The following is a 15293-nucleotide window of genomic DNA, read 5'->3' as shown; positions in this document are numbered from 1 at the left end:
AAATCGGAAATCTAGATGAAGTGCCAGCAGCCATATCAACCTGTAGCTCAAGATCGGTTGCCCACTAAAGCGAAGTAGGGTTGAGCCTGGTCAGTACCTGGATGGGAGACATCTTAGGAAAAACTAAGGTTGCTGCTGTACGAGGTATTAGGGAGGTCAGTAGGGGGTGCTCACCCTGCGGTCTGTGTGGGTCCTAATGCCTCAGGAAAGCTATAATGGAAAAAGGCAACTTCCTTCAGATGAGACATTAAAACAAGGTCCTGACTCTCTTTGGTTGTTAACAATTCCAGGGCACTTCTCGTAGAAAGAGTAGGGGTGTAACCCTGGTGTCCTGGCCAAATTGGCCCTAATTAGTCAAGGCCCATCCATTAATTGGCTATATCACTCTACTCTCTCCTCTCCCCAATAGCTGGTGTGTGGTGAGAGTACTTTTGCAATATGGCTGCTGTCGCATCATCCAGGTGGATGCTGCACACTGGTGGTGGTTGAGGAGAGTCCCCTGTTCACTGTGTAAAGCGCTTTGCATGTAATGCCAGAAAAGTGCTATATAAATGTAACATTTATTTATTCAAGTGAATTCCAAGTCTGGTCAGTGTTTTGTTACTACATTGGTGAAGACCTGAACAGATCTTACTGATGGTCCTAGGTAAGTACTGCACCTTGCTTTTATATTTCTGATCTCCTAGTTTAAAGCGAACAAACACGTCCCCCTGTCCGTCCACTGGTAGGTCCTGGCCCTCAACCAGGGTGATGGTGTAGATACCAGTCCACTGCTGACTTTTCTTCAGAGAGTCTGCGAGATGCCTGTTTTGCTCTGTACTTCCCTGAGGAACAATAAAGTATATCAACATGCGATATCGAAGAAAATCAGTCTGGATACTATCCTTGATGGGAAAAATGGACAAGTGAATATTATTAGTTTTAATCTTAATTCTCTTATTTACATTAATGTACACAGTGTTGTGTAGCAATGGACACCATTTAATCTGGATTATGTAATCAGATTACAAAAATCAAGTATTTAGATTACATTACAATTTTGAACTGGTAAATTGGTACTTAATAATGCACACTTTAATAATACTTAATATACAGTACTACGTGCTGTATGTAATTTGAAATAAAGGTTAAACAACATCTTAAAAAAAGCTGAATCAGCATTTGTTGCATAATTTAAAAAAAGAAATTAATTTCAACTCGTCCCTTTTCTTTCTAAAAAAAAAAACAAGGTTACAGTGGGGCACTTATAATAGAAGTGAATGTGGTCCATTTATGGAGGGTTTAAAAGACAGAAATGTGAAGCTTATCATTTTATAAAAGCACTTACATTAATTCTTCTGTTGAAACTTAAGAGCTATTTGAGCTGTAATGTTGTTTGATTCTTCGGTTTTATGGTTGTTTTAGTGTTTACAACGATACGTTGTCATGGCAACGAAGTTGTACAATTGTGTATAACTTTGCACAGGAAAGGTTAGTAACGATTTTATCACACTAAAATCATGTTGACAAGTGTTTATGTCTTGTGGCCAAGGTTTGGAGGGTTACTTTTGAAATGTATTCCACTACAGATTACAGAATACATGCTGTAAAATGTAATTTGAAACGTATTTCATCAGATGATAACAAGCCTGATAACATGTGCATGTAAAACAGCTAGAAATAACATTTTAGCTTAGCATAAAGCTGAACATTTACACAAGGTTTATTTCTATTTCTTCTGCTCCAAACTTACTTCAAACTTACTTCTATGTCTGCTCGTATGAATGTAACACATCATAAGAAAGTGTTTCACTGCTGTTCAAATGCATTTTGGATCGTAATAAGTAAGAGTAATAAGCAGCATAAAAATAATCCACATGACTCCAGTGGTTAAATCTATGTCTTCATAAGTGACATGATAAATGTGGGTGAGAAAAGTTCAATATTTAAGTCCTTTTTTACTATAATCTCCACTTTCACCTTCACACTCGTCTTCTTTTGTATTTGCCGATTTGCATTCTTCATGCATATCACCACCTACTGGGCAGGGACGAGAATTTGAAGTAAAAAATGACTTAAATAATTTTCTGTTTCGCTTCTGAAGACATTTAACCACTGGAGTCGTATGGATTAATTTTATGCTGCCTTTATGTGCTTTTGGAGCTTAAAAACCATTAATTTGCATTGTGAAGACCTACAGAGTCAAGCTATTCTTCTAAAACTCTTCTTTGTGTTCAGCAGAAGAAAGTAATATGCATCTGGGATACATGAGGGTAAACGATGAGAAAATGTTCATTTTTGGGAGAACTATCCCTTTAACGTTTATAGTTTGGCCCCTTTCACTAATATTGTCAGTGTCTCACTGTAACTTAGATTTTAGCGATTTATAATGTTACAAATATATACAAATATCACTTCACTTTAACATACATCCCCGGAAGAACGCCGAAAAGGAAACACCAGTTGGCCTCATTGTTAATGGATTAGTTTGCTTTGAATTTATTACAGGAAGTACTTTGATAAATTCATGAGCAAGCATTCACATAACTACTCAAGAATGAACAAACATTTGGTAAAAGAATAGAACACAAAATTAACTAATCCTTCTCACCGTAAAGCTCCTTTTTTTCCTCTGCACCCTCCTCTTAACAATAGAAACAAACAATGAGAACATAAGCAGCATAAAATGTAATTAGTACTGTAGAGTTAGTAGTTGTTTTTTACATGTTTTTTGTTTATGTCATCTCTCACAGATAAACAGACATCTATGACTATGACACCCATATCATCCTCCAAGCTGTTGGGGTCATCGAGTGGTAGCTCCATCTCACTGTTCCTAAAGAATCGAGATAACAAAATCATTAGAAACCACAATCTTGATTTGTCATTGAACACAATGATTTCAAATTGACCTACTTTTCAAGTTCCAGTTTACTGAGGACAACACAGCAGGATCCCATGAAGTCATCCGTTGTCAGATCTCGATCGTAAACCTGAAATAATGAACATGGTTGTTCATGTATCTGTCTAGATTCATCATTAGAAGTATCCCATCATATATCCTACAGAGGTGTCACACCAAATGTTAATCCTAATACATACAGGGCCCGATTTTAAAAGTGCTATCGCTAAGCGTAGCGCTATGCTATAACTCATAAGTGCAAAATCAATGAGCATGGCCAAGAAGTTTTGGTATTTTTGGAGCAAACATGCACCAAGTCTAGGTGCAAGTGGGCTTGGTGAAATTTTGCACGCAAAGCGCTAATGGGCTGGGTCCAGTGTAAGTTAATTCGGAGGTTGTTCTCCGGTTATTGCACCATCTGCGTCCTATTATACAGTCCATTCCCTGTCAAAAACAAGCGATATAAACAAAGACAGCACATTCATAAGAAGTTGGTAGTGTAAATGGACTGTATGCAATGCATTAGAAGAACAGAAATATTTCTATGACAGTAACACGCTCATTTTATAAGCATAGAAAATGTGATTCTCATCCTGTTTTGGATGCAAGCTCCATTAAGTTATAGAGAATGTAAGTATTATTAATAATTTTCATTTACTGACATACAAATCATGGCTAGTATTAACAGTGATTGTATCGGCATGCACTTCACTTCTATTTATTTAGAAAAATGTAATCTTTTTATTGAAAAAATATTTCTAAATTCAGTTTACACTTCAAACTAAATGAAAATATAAATCAAAATAACTATGTGGTCATACCAAATCCAAACTTCTTCCACAGCCCACTTTTGCAGTGACTTAATCACTCTACGACAGCAGGTGGAAAAATACCAATACAAATTAGATCATAAATACAATTGTAAATATAAACATAATAATAATAATTGAAAAATAAACCATGACCTATAGATAGTTTAAGTCAAATCGCATACATTTTTATAAAAAGTTTTGTTTATATGAAACGGCTACAGCAGGGATTGTCAGGGACATTATTTGATTTTCCATTATTCTTTCAGAGTTTGGACATTAACTTTTTTACCACCTGCTGGTGGAATCTCAAAACCACTAATGTAGGAACTGAATTTAGACGTTGCGCCGCAAACAGATGTGCTTTTGAAACATCTTAGCGCAATGACCTATCATTCAAGAAAATAGCAAATTGTGCTTTGCACCACTTCATTAACATCCAATACACCCACAGTTTGTGCGCATACACCCACAGATACCGCAAACACTCCCACCAAACAAAAATTGCACTTACAATTAGCACAGTCATAAAAATTAGATAAGACGTTGTGTATAGCGCTGCACATAGCACACTCACGAAAATAGATCCCGCAGTATAAAACAATAATCTGTACCTTAATGAAGAGTTTCTGATCCAGGTTGCGGATTGGGAAGGCGAAGGACTCATTCCATTTAGGGTTGAGATTCTTATACACCACTTTACTTTTATATACAGTCTTCCCATCCAGTTTGAATTTCACATATGGATCACTTGTGCCTATAGGGAGATAACAATTTCTTTAGAGGAATGTTTTGCGTTCAGTACAAGTAAGAATCTATTGTCCGCATTTGTGGAAAAATTTGGATTGCCATTGAAAATAATTTCAACTCATCCCTCGGTTGTTTGTCAGAGCAAAAAAATAAATAAATGCATTTACAATTATACACTTACAATGGGAGTAAACAGGGCCATGCAATTTGAGTTTAAAAGCAGAAATTAAGATGGTTTGAAAAGAAAAGTACAGCAGATTTGACTCATAACCTTTCAGTGAACTCTGAATAATGCACTCAATAAATGGCTTTAATTTAAATCATTTCCCCTCATTCAGATTCTAAAGACGTGCTGTAAAGTCAGTCAGTTTAGTCATGTTTGTATTTAAAATTCAAAATGTAAAAAGTTTAAATATGCAGCTGCCCCTTATTGGAAAGTTTATATTTGCTTTAAAAGATTATGGATTAAAATATGATAAAGGGAGTCAATTAACCTGTATTGAGAAAATTGAGCCTAATACATGAAACTTGAGCAGAACAAAATTAGTTTTATTAAAACTATTATTTATTAAAAAGTGATTCATAAATCAATTCCCACATGAATTGTTTTAAGTAACCAATGTTTTTTTATGTACACTTCCTGGCCAAAAAAAAAAAGTTGCCTTTTGGATTTAAATATGCAGATAATTAAGAGCCTATGACTGGTTAATTATTGCAGTGATTCATATGTTTCAGCTGGTGTGCAAACATGTCAGAAGATGTATCCTGTGTTCGTGGAAAAGATGTTACTGTGTTTCAGAAGGGGCAAATTATTGGCCAGCATCAAACAAAGAAAAAGAGATTGCTGAAATCACTGGAATTGGGTTAAGAACTGTCCAACACATTATTAAAACCTGGAAGGATAGTGGTCAACCGCCAGCTTCGTGGAAGAAATGTGGTCAGAAAAGAATCTTGGTGAAGTCACATCGTAGCAAATCGACAGTAGAACTCATGGCTATGTTTAATAGTGACAGTAAGAGGATTTCCACACACACACAATGCGATGAGAACACAGAAGGATTAGAACTAAACAGCTGTGTGGCCACAAGAAAGTCACTTGTTAGTGAGGCTAATCTGAAAAAAAAAAAAAGCAATTTGCTAGGGAGCATAAAGATTGGACTGTGGAGCAATGACAAAAGGTAATGTGGTCTGATGAGTCCAGATTTCCCTTTTCCAAAGCGATAGGCACGTCAGGGTAAGAAGGGAAGTGCACGAAGCGATGAAGTCAGCTGACTACCTGAATGTACTGAATGACCAGGTTATCCCATCAATGGATTTTTTCTTCCCAGACGGCATGGGCATATTTCAAGATGACAATGTCAAGATTCATTGGGCGTGGTTCAGGGAGAATGAGGAATCATTTTCACACATGAATTGTCCACTACAGAGTCCTGACCTCATTTAAAGTCTTTGGGACGTGCTGGAAAAGACTTTATGGAGTGGTTTGACACTTCCGTCATCAATACAAGATCTCAGCCAAAAATGTATGCAACTCTGGATGTAAATAAATGTTGTGACGTTGCAGAAGTTTGTTGAAACAATGCCACGATGAATGTGCATCGTAATCAAAGCTAAAGGCAGTCCAACGAAATAGAGTATGCAACTTTTTTTTTGTTTGTGTGTAATTTACATGCAAATTTGTTTTGCCCCATTGAGAGGAAAAAAACAAACCTGTCCAGTTGGCACTGACTTGAAAATTGCACCAGTAGAGTACAGCATTTAGTGTTAATGTAAGTCGGGGCAGGTCAGGTCCTCAGTTGTTTCCGCATTTGAGCCTTCATCACTCACATTTTGAAATGCCACTATGATATCTTCAATAAATGTATGTGTGCAATAATGGTATTATGCAAATGTTGACTCTAAAACCACAACAAGCAATATACAAATGACTGAAATAGATCCATACACATTATCCTCATTTTCATAACTGTAATTTTTAACTCTAAATTAGAAAGATCAGTGGAGGAATGTTGGCAAAAGTATAAATACAATGCACACATTATGTTGTTAACTGACACAAGAGTGATCATAAATTGATAAAGTAAATTTACAGGATAGTAATATTGGCTCAAGTCAGGTTGATCACTGGAACATGATAGTGCTGTTGTGTTTTTCGGTACTAAACCTTTTGTGGTTGCTGAAAGGTGTTTTGAATTATTGTTAGCATGTTCCTATGTAGTTAGTTGCTATGGTTATATGGGGTTGCTAGATGGTTGTTAGGATTGTCTTGGTGGTCAAAAGAGCCTTTCCAAGTCTCTATGAAATTCTAGTCCCTAAATATGGCTTGGGTCCTTCCTTCCATGGAAGTCTTTGATATTTTTTCGCCTGTTTTATCGTCTGCCAGGCCAAAATTCAAAGTCAGATTGCTTAGAAAAGTAATAGCACACCTATCCTCAAGCAGCCACGTGATTTGAGGTATAATTCACGTCCGTAAACAAAAGATCTGCATGGAAGTTTAGGGTTAGGGGTTTGTTAGCAAGCAATTATTATCGTTTTCAAATAGGTTTTCTGCCCCGAAACCCTCTTCTATTGTTTGGAATACAGGTAGTCCCACCCCCAAACTCAATGTCATTGGTTGAGCCAAGCTGACATATTGAATCACTCAAACAAACAAGGCTGCCTTTCCCTAAAGAAGGGTTCCCCAATTAGTTTTCACCAAGGGCCATATTCTGTCAACAACACTTTGGGGCTGATCATGGGCAGACTGGCCATCGGGAGAACCGAGCGGGCTGGTGGGTCAGCCGCGAAATGGGCAGAATGGGCTGTGATAAGCTGAAATGAGCCCCTGCGTTATGCAGAACGGACCACAAAACGGCACGGCGATATGCAGAAAAGGACAGCGAACACCACCCCACTCAACCTTTGGGCCAGATACTATGTCAAATCCCGGGCCGATTTCTCTTCCCAGTCCAGCCCTGCCAAACGGGACCTACTCCCTGCACTTTCCCTAATTGCTTAGAACTGTTAGCATTAATATTGTTATTGTTCTTCCTTTGATTAATGGGGGTCAAATTGTATGTATTAATTGACTCCCCATTCAATGAGAGAAGTGACAGCGACGGGCTGAAGCAACCTCTGATATTGGGACTTTACTCTGCTGTTGCAATCCTAAGACACTGATCAAGATGTGCACTATCCTGATTCTTGATGATATTCATTATAGAAAACGACTCGCAGATGTAGGTGTAGACGGCACCCCCGAACATTATATAATTGAACCTTTGCACTGCAAACACCTGGTAAAGGCCGTGAGCCAGTGATTAATTATTTTTAATATTAGGCCTATGCATCATATTTTATACTGTACTATACATGTTATTCTTAATGTGCACTATTGTGCATGTGTATTTGTATCACTGAACCTTGTGTTATATTATCCAGGCATCAATCAAGACATTATAATAAAAAATAAATAAATAAATAAATAATAATAAAAAAAAAAGAGTAATTGGGTTCAAGAGTCCATTTACTCATAGCAAAATACATGTTCAAATATAAACAGGATGATATTTATGCAACATGCTTCAACACCATGGAAAGGACATAATGAAACAGTTATGCCAAAATGGGTAAATAAATGCATTCACAGCAGGGCAGGGCAGGAGACTGGGATAATGTTTGTAGAACAGCAACAACGCAGCCTACTGTACGAGGGTGAAATTTTTGGGGGGTTTTATTTTTTACGGTCTCTGTGTGTGATTCGTCGGAGGTGCGTCTCGCAAAATCGTCACAGATTTGGTGTGAACAGGCCTTTGACGTGGGCCAGACACATGTATCTTGCGGGCCGGATCTGGCCCGCGGGCCACCTATTGAGGAACCCTGCCCTAAAGCATCGTAACTTACTGTAAGTGGTACTTAAAAACCGTAGATCTACAAGTGCTTTGGAGTAATCATAGTGTACATTGTAAGGGGACAGACTCATGCAAGAAAACCACAGAATTACACCTCAATTCAATACAGTAAATGTTGCAATGCTTACACACTTGATGCAGAATCCAACATGATTTTATTATCAGACACTTTTGTTAAAATTGTATTTACTTCTATATTATATTATATACAACAGTGAGTGATTCTAGGTCACAATTTAGCACTTCATACAGACAGTGACACTTAAGTAGCACGCAAAACACATTTTCGTGCATTTCTGTTAAGTGCAATTTTGGAAAACGCACCTAGAAAAGCAGTGAATGTTCAACACCTTGCATATAGAGAACACCTCAAAGAGCTAAGATACATCATTAATGGATTCACATTCCAAGGAAGTCAACCTATGAATCTCTTATTTACAGTTTTTGATCATTCGATTAGGAATTTCAACAGAGAAAATTACACCCTTCACCTTCATCTGTACTATAATCACATGTTTTGGCTGGGCTACAATAGCTTCAGCTCAATATTTACCTTAACAAATAAGCACGAATATAAGGTTTATTGATTGTAATTACAATGCAGGATGTGTGTAGTGTTTCAGTGTGTGGTGTGTTTAAAGACAGACATTTGACACCTACCACAGCGGTCTCTAATGACCAGTCCACGTCCCTCCTTAATGCATATAGTAAGCAGGTACGTTCTCTGAGCTTCTCTCTGATTCTCACTCACTCCAGGCGTTTCTGATCTCATGTCCAGAATCTGATATACAAAAAAGGCAAATAATTGAGGGAAAGTTATAACAATACAAGCTTTCATTTGAGCTTTTAATTATGGAGGCTACGTCTGAGAAGTTTGGGTGAAATTTCAAACAGTGACAGCAATGTTCTGTGGTGTGCCATGCTCTTCTCCATCTTCAACTATATCAAACAACATTTTTTGTTTTATTATACTGTACATGAAGATATTATGACCTCACGTTAATTGAGAGACCACATGCACACATGTAGATTGTAAATTGTAATGTGTATATTATGTAATTATTAAATCTGTGTCCATCATTGCATGTTTAGCAGATGCTAAATGTTACCAATGAAATTGTAGTACCTCACATTACTGGCAAATCAACGAGATTTCAATTCTTACAATTTGAACTTTTAAAATTAATTGGTCACACCGCAGGACTGGAATGACTTGAGGGTGTTGCATTTAATCCCTTACACACTTCTCTTAGGTAAGGAAAACTGTTAAAGGAATCTTCCGTGTTCAAAACAAGTCTAGCTCAATCGACAGCATTTGTGGCATAATGTTGATTACCACAAAAATTAGTTTCGACTCATTCCTCGTTTTCTTTAAAAAAGCAAAAATCAAGGTTACAGTGAGGCACTTATAACTGAAGTGAATGAGGACAATTTTTTTAACCTTTAAGGGATTTACTACAGTGAGCAAGGTTTTACAATAATAAAATTCTACTATTGCCATGGACACTGCATGTCTCTGCCAACTTGCAGAAGATAGTAAATGTCCCAACCAACACTTGGGCAATTTTACCACATAGAAAATGCTTTCACTTTATACTATGTTTTTATTTTAATTTAAATGACTCTCAAAGTATTTCTGTGCTCCTGATACATTTTTCATCTCTAAAATGGTCTAAACTGGGTTCTCCCTATCGTGAAAAATTTGCATCAGCACACTATATTCTTCAATTGGTTGTATAAATGTAGCTATTTCTTCATTATAGAAACCTTGAAACTTTTAACCTATAATTAAGGTGAAGTTTTCCTAACCTGAAGAAATACTTAGGAAAATGGCAGTTAAGAGGCTTTATGCAACACTTAATGGTTTTTAAGGGCATACTTATGTAAAATATAAATACTTGAGGAAAATCTAAAAGGGAATGTAACGTTTTACCTATGAAAAGCTTTAAGTAACTGTGATGGAGATCCTGTTTCTCCATCACAGAATTTTATTGTGTTCCATGAACTTATTGTTTTACTCACTATTTTGCAATATTTATTGGGGTTTAATTGTGCAAATGTTTTTATCCATCCTCACTGTATCAATTTTGGTGGTGTTTTTAACTCATTCTTATGCATTTATTCAAAGATTTTGTATTTAAGAATGGGGAGATGAGGGTTAATTTTATTTAAATAATGGTATGCTCCAATTGGAAAAGGAGGAAATATTTGCCTATTTAACCCAGCCGCCACTAGAGGGACGATGGACAACAAGTGTTTAGAGGACATGGACAAGGTTGCTAGCGCTGCTTGAGCGTCATTTACTCCGGCCTCTATAGTTGAAGGAGGGCAGTTGGTTCTGTTTTAGTACCTAAAACAGGTCTAGCTTTTTTTTTTTTTTTTATGTAACCTTGGTTTTAAGGTCACTTTTAAACTCTTATTTATTTGCACATTTTGCAACTCTAATGGATTAAACATCTTTTTTGGAACACCATTCCTTCTCTCTGGTGGGATTCTCCTTGTGACAGCTCCAGTCCCTATCACAGTATATTTACATTTATGCATTTGGCAGATGCGTTTCTCCAAAGCGACTTACAGTGCACTTATTACAGGGACAATCCCCCTGGAGCAACCTGGATTTAAGTGCCTTGCTCAAGGACACTATGGCGATGTCTGTGGGGATCGAACCAGCAACCTTCTGATTACCAGTTACATGCTTTAGCCCACTATGCCACTACCACTCCATTAACACTTGAGGGTTATTTCCTGCAACACCCTTAAGTTTAAGGGAAACTTTAGGGTGATCGTAAGGGAAAATTACATTTAAGGGGTTTTCTGCAATCGGACACAGGACCTAAAATATACATATTACTATATGCTATACATACAGTGTGATCTAAAAGTTTGCATTCTTGACATATTTAATATACATTTTCAATATTTGATTATATTATCAGCATAAGAATTTCAGAGAAAAGTTTAATTGAAATATTAACATGAATTCCAGAATGTCTTGGTATTTATTACGTCTGCCATTTGTTTTAATGGCAGCAGGCATTCAAACAGGCATGAACCTGATAATTCATGTTATCCAGCATGATTTGAAAATTCTCCAAACAGCAGCTTGTGTGCTTCAGTGAAAGCAACTGTGGTGAGCAGGGCAGAGCAGAGCGGCGTCTCTTGTGTCATGTTCTAGTGAGGGGCGGCAGGAGTATTTAAGGAGAAGAGACGGTGGCAGACGAGAGAGAGAGAGAGAGACGCGTGAAGCTGACTGTGTGTATCTGCGTGTCAGTGTGGTGTTACTGAAAAGCACACCTTTTGGGAACTGCTGAAAGCGGCCTTATTGTGTGCGACTGAAAATTGCAACAATAAATGTCTACATGTTTTGCCAAGCCTTCCTTAGCTTCCTCCTTGACCATCTTAACCTTGTTACATCAACCTTTTGTACAAAGGATTTAACATGGTATACCTCATAACTTTCCTTTGCATTAAATCTTAAAACTCTGTTTATTTTCCAGGTTTTAAAGGTGATCTCAGACTTTTTTGGACCCTATATAATTTTAAATAATGGTTGTACTTTGCCATGCATGGAAGATCACTGACCTTAATACTTTTATTACAAAATTCCTTAGCTCCATGGAAGAATGAAAAGCCACATAATAATTAAAAAGAACCCGAGGAATTTGCATTTTCTCTGCTAAGAAACCTCAAAAAACAAAACCATGTCCTGGTTTTACATGACTATACACCTAAGGTGGGGTCGAGTTATAAGCATATAGTATAACACCTGTTAAGCCGTTAACGACTATTTTAAGTGTATGCTATGTACTTTTTAGTTTAAAATGCTTTTAAGAATCATGTTTTTTGCCTTAAAGGTAAGTGGAGAGGTGTAGGGCTTTCCCTTACTGCAAACCCAAAGTTAATCTTATAAATGTTTAAGTTCTTACAAAATCTCTGAATCACCTTCATCAATTCTTCATAGTTTACTCACCCCAGAAAGCTGCAAATATTCCCAAAAATCATCCACAAGCAGTACCCATATGAAACATCATAATGAAAGAGGAAGATCACCAAACAAAAGGAAGTAACCTTACATAACAGCATATTCAACAATAATTCCACCTCTACCTGACTGTGAGAGAATTATATTTGCTAGTTTTATTTATTTTTTGGGGGGGAATTACAGTACTGTACAGGTATCACAACACTTCCCAGGTGATCATTTGCATTTTAAACAAATGGAGAAGCACCAGCTTGCTCTAAAAGTAGATTACAACATCCTACTGCTTTGTAAATGTTATGACTTGCTCATGTGCAGAATCATTACATGAAACATCATTACTAGCACACGTTACCTCTGTCAAGCTCTCTGATGAAGGCAATTGCGTGTCCCTCATCTGCAGCACCTGCTCCATCTCTTCTGTAGCCTCTGAGAAGTTCTGTTCCTCATATGGACCATCGGTGACGGAGTCATGCGATGGCCAGCCGGTCGAGTCCACCAGCATGGTCAGCGAATCAGCGACCCCTGTGCCGCTCACTCTCTTTTTCAGAGTCAGGTTGAGGGGAGTGGGTGGGCTGTAGCAGGTAGAGCAAGGCCAGACATCAGCTTGTTGCTTGTGGGAGGGGCTTTTGAGGGTGGATACCCTAGTTCTCTGCAAGACGTCTGCTACAGAAACACCCATCTGCTGGTCCAGCAAGTGCTCCTCCCTAACTTCAGGCATGTTAGGGTTTTTGTCACTGCCCACCCGTGAGTATCGAAATAGTTTGGCTTTTTGCCGCAGGGTGCCAATCACTGATTTTTTGTCTTCCATGAGAAGTGTGTATGAGTGTGTGTTTTTGAGAATTTCACAAGTCAGTCACAGTGGTCTCTCTCTAAAGCTGGCAGGAAGCCAAGACCTGCAAGGACATTAAAGGGTTAGTTCACCCAAAAATCTCTCATCATTTACTCACCCACATGCCATCCCAGATGTTTATAACTTTCTTTCTTCTACTGAACAAAGATTATTAGAAGAACATCTTATGATTGTAGGTTCATACAATGCAAGTGAATGGGTGCCAAACCTTTGAAGCTCCTACATCCACATAAAATCAACATAAAAGTACACCAGATGACACGTGTGTTCAAGTCCATATCTTCTGAAGCGATATGATAAGTGTGAGTAAGAAACAGATAAATATTTAAGTCCTTTTACCTTCGCTTTCACTTTCATTTACTTTCTTAATACATGTTCCTGGTCATGTATTTGCAAAAATGATTGTGATCTCCATGTGAATGATTAATCAGTGCACACACTACTTTAAAAGAAAAACATTCACTAAGAATGAATTGAGTCTGATAAAAGCTGTTTATTTGAATGTGCTTTCTTCGCTAGTTTAGCATAGACCAATTTGCAAGGTGCAATCCCAATCTTGCCGACTGGTTTGAAGTGCTATCTAGCAGAGGAGGCAGCAGATCATCGTGTCCTGGCACGGAAATGTACAGCATTACTCCACTACTGTGATAAAGACACCTGAATCATCTCTTTAACATTTACAACATTCTTTTCCATTATTTGATGGAGTTCTGCTTCCATGATCAAAAGAAAATATACACAAACATTTCTTTGAAATAAAATTCAGGATACCACCTGCTTTCCTCGGGTGGTAATAGCATATTGTTTAACTGCACCTGGCAAATAGCACAAAATAGAGTTTTGTGAATGATGCTTAATAAATGATGAATCCAATTGTCATGGAAAGGAATAAATACCACAAAATACCATGCACATTTATAGTTAAATATTAACTATTTAGTGCAGTGCATGGCTTGGCAACTTTTTAACAAGGAGCGGACAAAGTGGAAGGCATTCCTTGCGTTTAGCATTTTCACTGAATTGATCACATTAAGAGGTAGATTGGCATACAGGAACCATGGACTTTATATAAATATTGTAGCCTACTCCTCCCTCGCTGTTGCTTGTTTGCCAGTGATTACCCCTTTCCGTTGCCGACCCCTGGTTTAATGAATTCGCCCCTTTTTGTATTGTAATCAAACCGTTACTTGCTCGGCCTCTGAAGCGACTTCATAACTAATGTATAAAATGAGTTTTTTCATTCCGTTTCCTCCAACCACCTTCCTTCACTTCAACGCTTTTCTGCAATCCAATCAATTCCCAATAGATAAATCAAGTCCTGTCCTACGTTTGTACACATAAATTGATTTACTAATAATAATTTTCCCAATTGTTTCAAACAAAATAAGTGAACAACATTTCATGTTGACTTTAACATGGTAGGTGTGTTTTGGAATATGGTAGCTGGTTTCTAGCTAAGATTGTTTAGGCAGTTGACAATCTGAACAACTACCTGGTGGGGAAATGGCTGGGCTGGCAGACCATCTTGGATCAGTAAAGAAAACATCTTCCGTATTCTAAAAAACAGTTTGAACACTTTAAACTGGCATAACTTTTGTTTTATCCAGCAAGGGAAAAAAAAAAAAAACTTAAACAGGTTCAAGTCAATTGAGAGTCTCCAATTGTGTTATGGCCAGAAAAAATATTTATCATGTTTTCTTTCAATTAAGGAAAACCTTCAAGTCTAATAACAAAAAAGTACACTATCGGTAAACATTGCCATATCAATAATCTTTGTTTGAACGAACACGTCACTGTAGATCCATATGGCACAATGCTTTATTTGTCCAAATGAATGTTACATTTGTAAGCAAACGTTTCAGCCTATAGCTTTCTTCGGTGCTGACTTTCTTCAGGAGCACTGAAGAAAGCTATGAGCTGAAACGTTTGCTTACTGATCTGATATTAACTCACTGCACTTTGCATTTTTTCACTATGCAAGTCTAACTTAAAAAATATTTTTGATAGACCTTTATGGTCTGCACTTCATTTAGTGTACAGACAGCATCTGTTGTGGTTTTTGGATATTATATTTTTTTGCTCCACGCACCAAGGATATACGAGTCCTGTTTTGAGTGCAACAATTCTCTCT

At 37.4% G+C, this 15293-nt stretch overlaps 1 protein-coding gene across 1 annotated transcript in view; it reads right to left on the bottom strand.

Moving 5' to 3' along the window:
- LOC127646242 (multiple C2 and transmembrane domain-containing protein 2-like) overlaps positions 1-12745 on the bottom strand; it is a 32247-nt gene extending 19502 nt beyond the window's left edge. The window contains exons 1-7 of the mRNA XM_052129741.1: positions 12665-12745; positions 8991-9111; positions 4305-4447; positions 2896-2972; positions 2704-2815; positions 2591-2623; positions 660-824 (exon numbers count right to left, since the gene is read on the bottom strand). Of these exons, the coding sequence (XP_051985701.1) occupies positions 660-824; positions 2591-2623; positions 2704-2815; positions 2896-2972; positions 4305-4447; positions 8991-9111; positions 12665-12724 (711 nt within the window). The 5' untranslated portion in view covers positions 12725-12745. The remainder of the gene's footprint in view (positions 1-659; positions 825-2590; positions 2624-2703; positions 2816-2895; positions 2973-4304; positions 4448-8990; positions 9112-12664) is intronic.
- Positions 12746-15293: the final 2548 nt, after the last annotated feature.

This window comes from Xyrauchen texanus, chromosome 1 (assembly GCF_025860055.1).
Source record: "Xyrauchen texanus isolate HMW12.3.18 chromosome 1, RBS_HiC_50CHRs, whole genome shotgun sequence".
NCBI classification, from domain to species: Eukaryota; Metazoa; Chordata; class Actinopteri; order Cypriniformes; family Catostomidae; genus Xyrauchen; species Xyrauchen texanus.
This window is presented reverse-complemented; position numbering and strand designations above follow the sequence as displayed.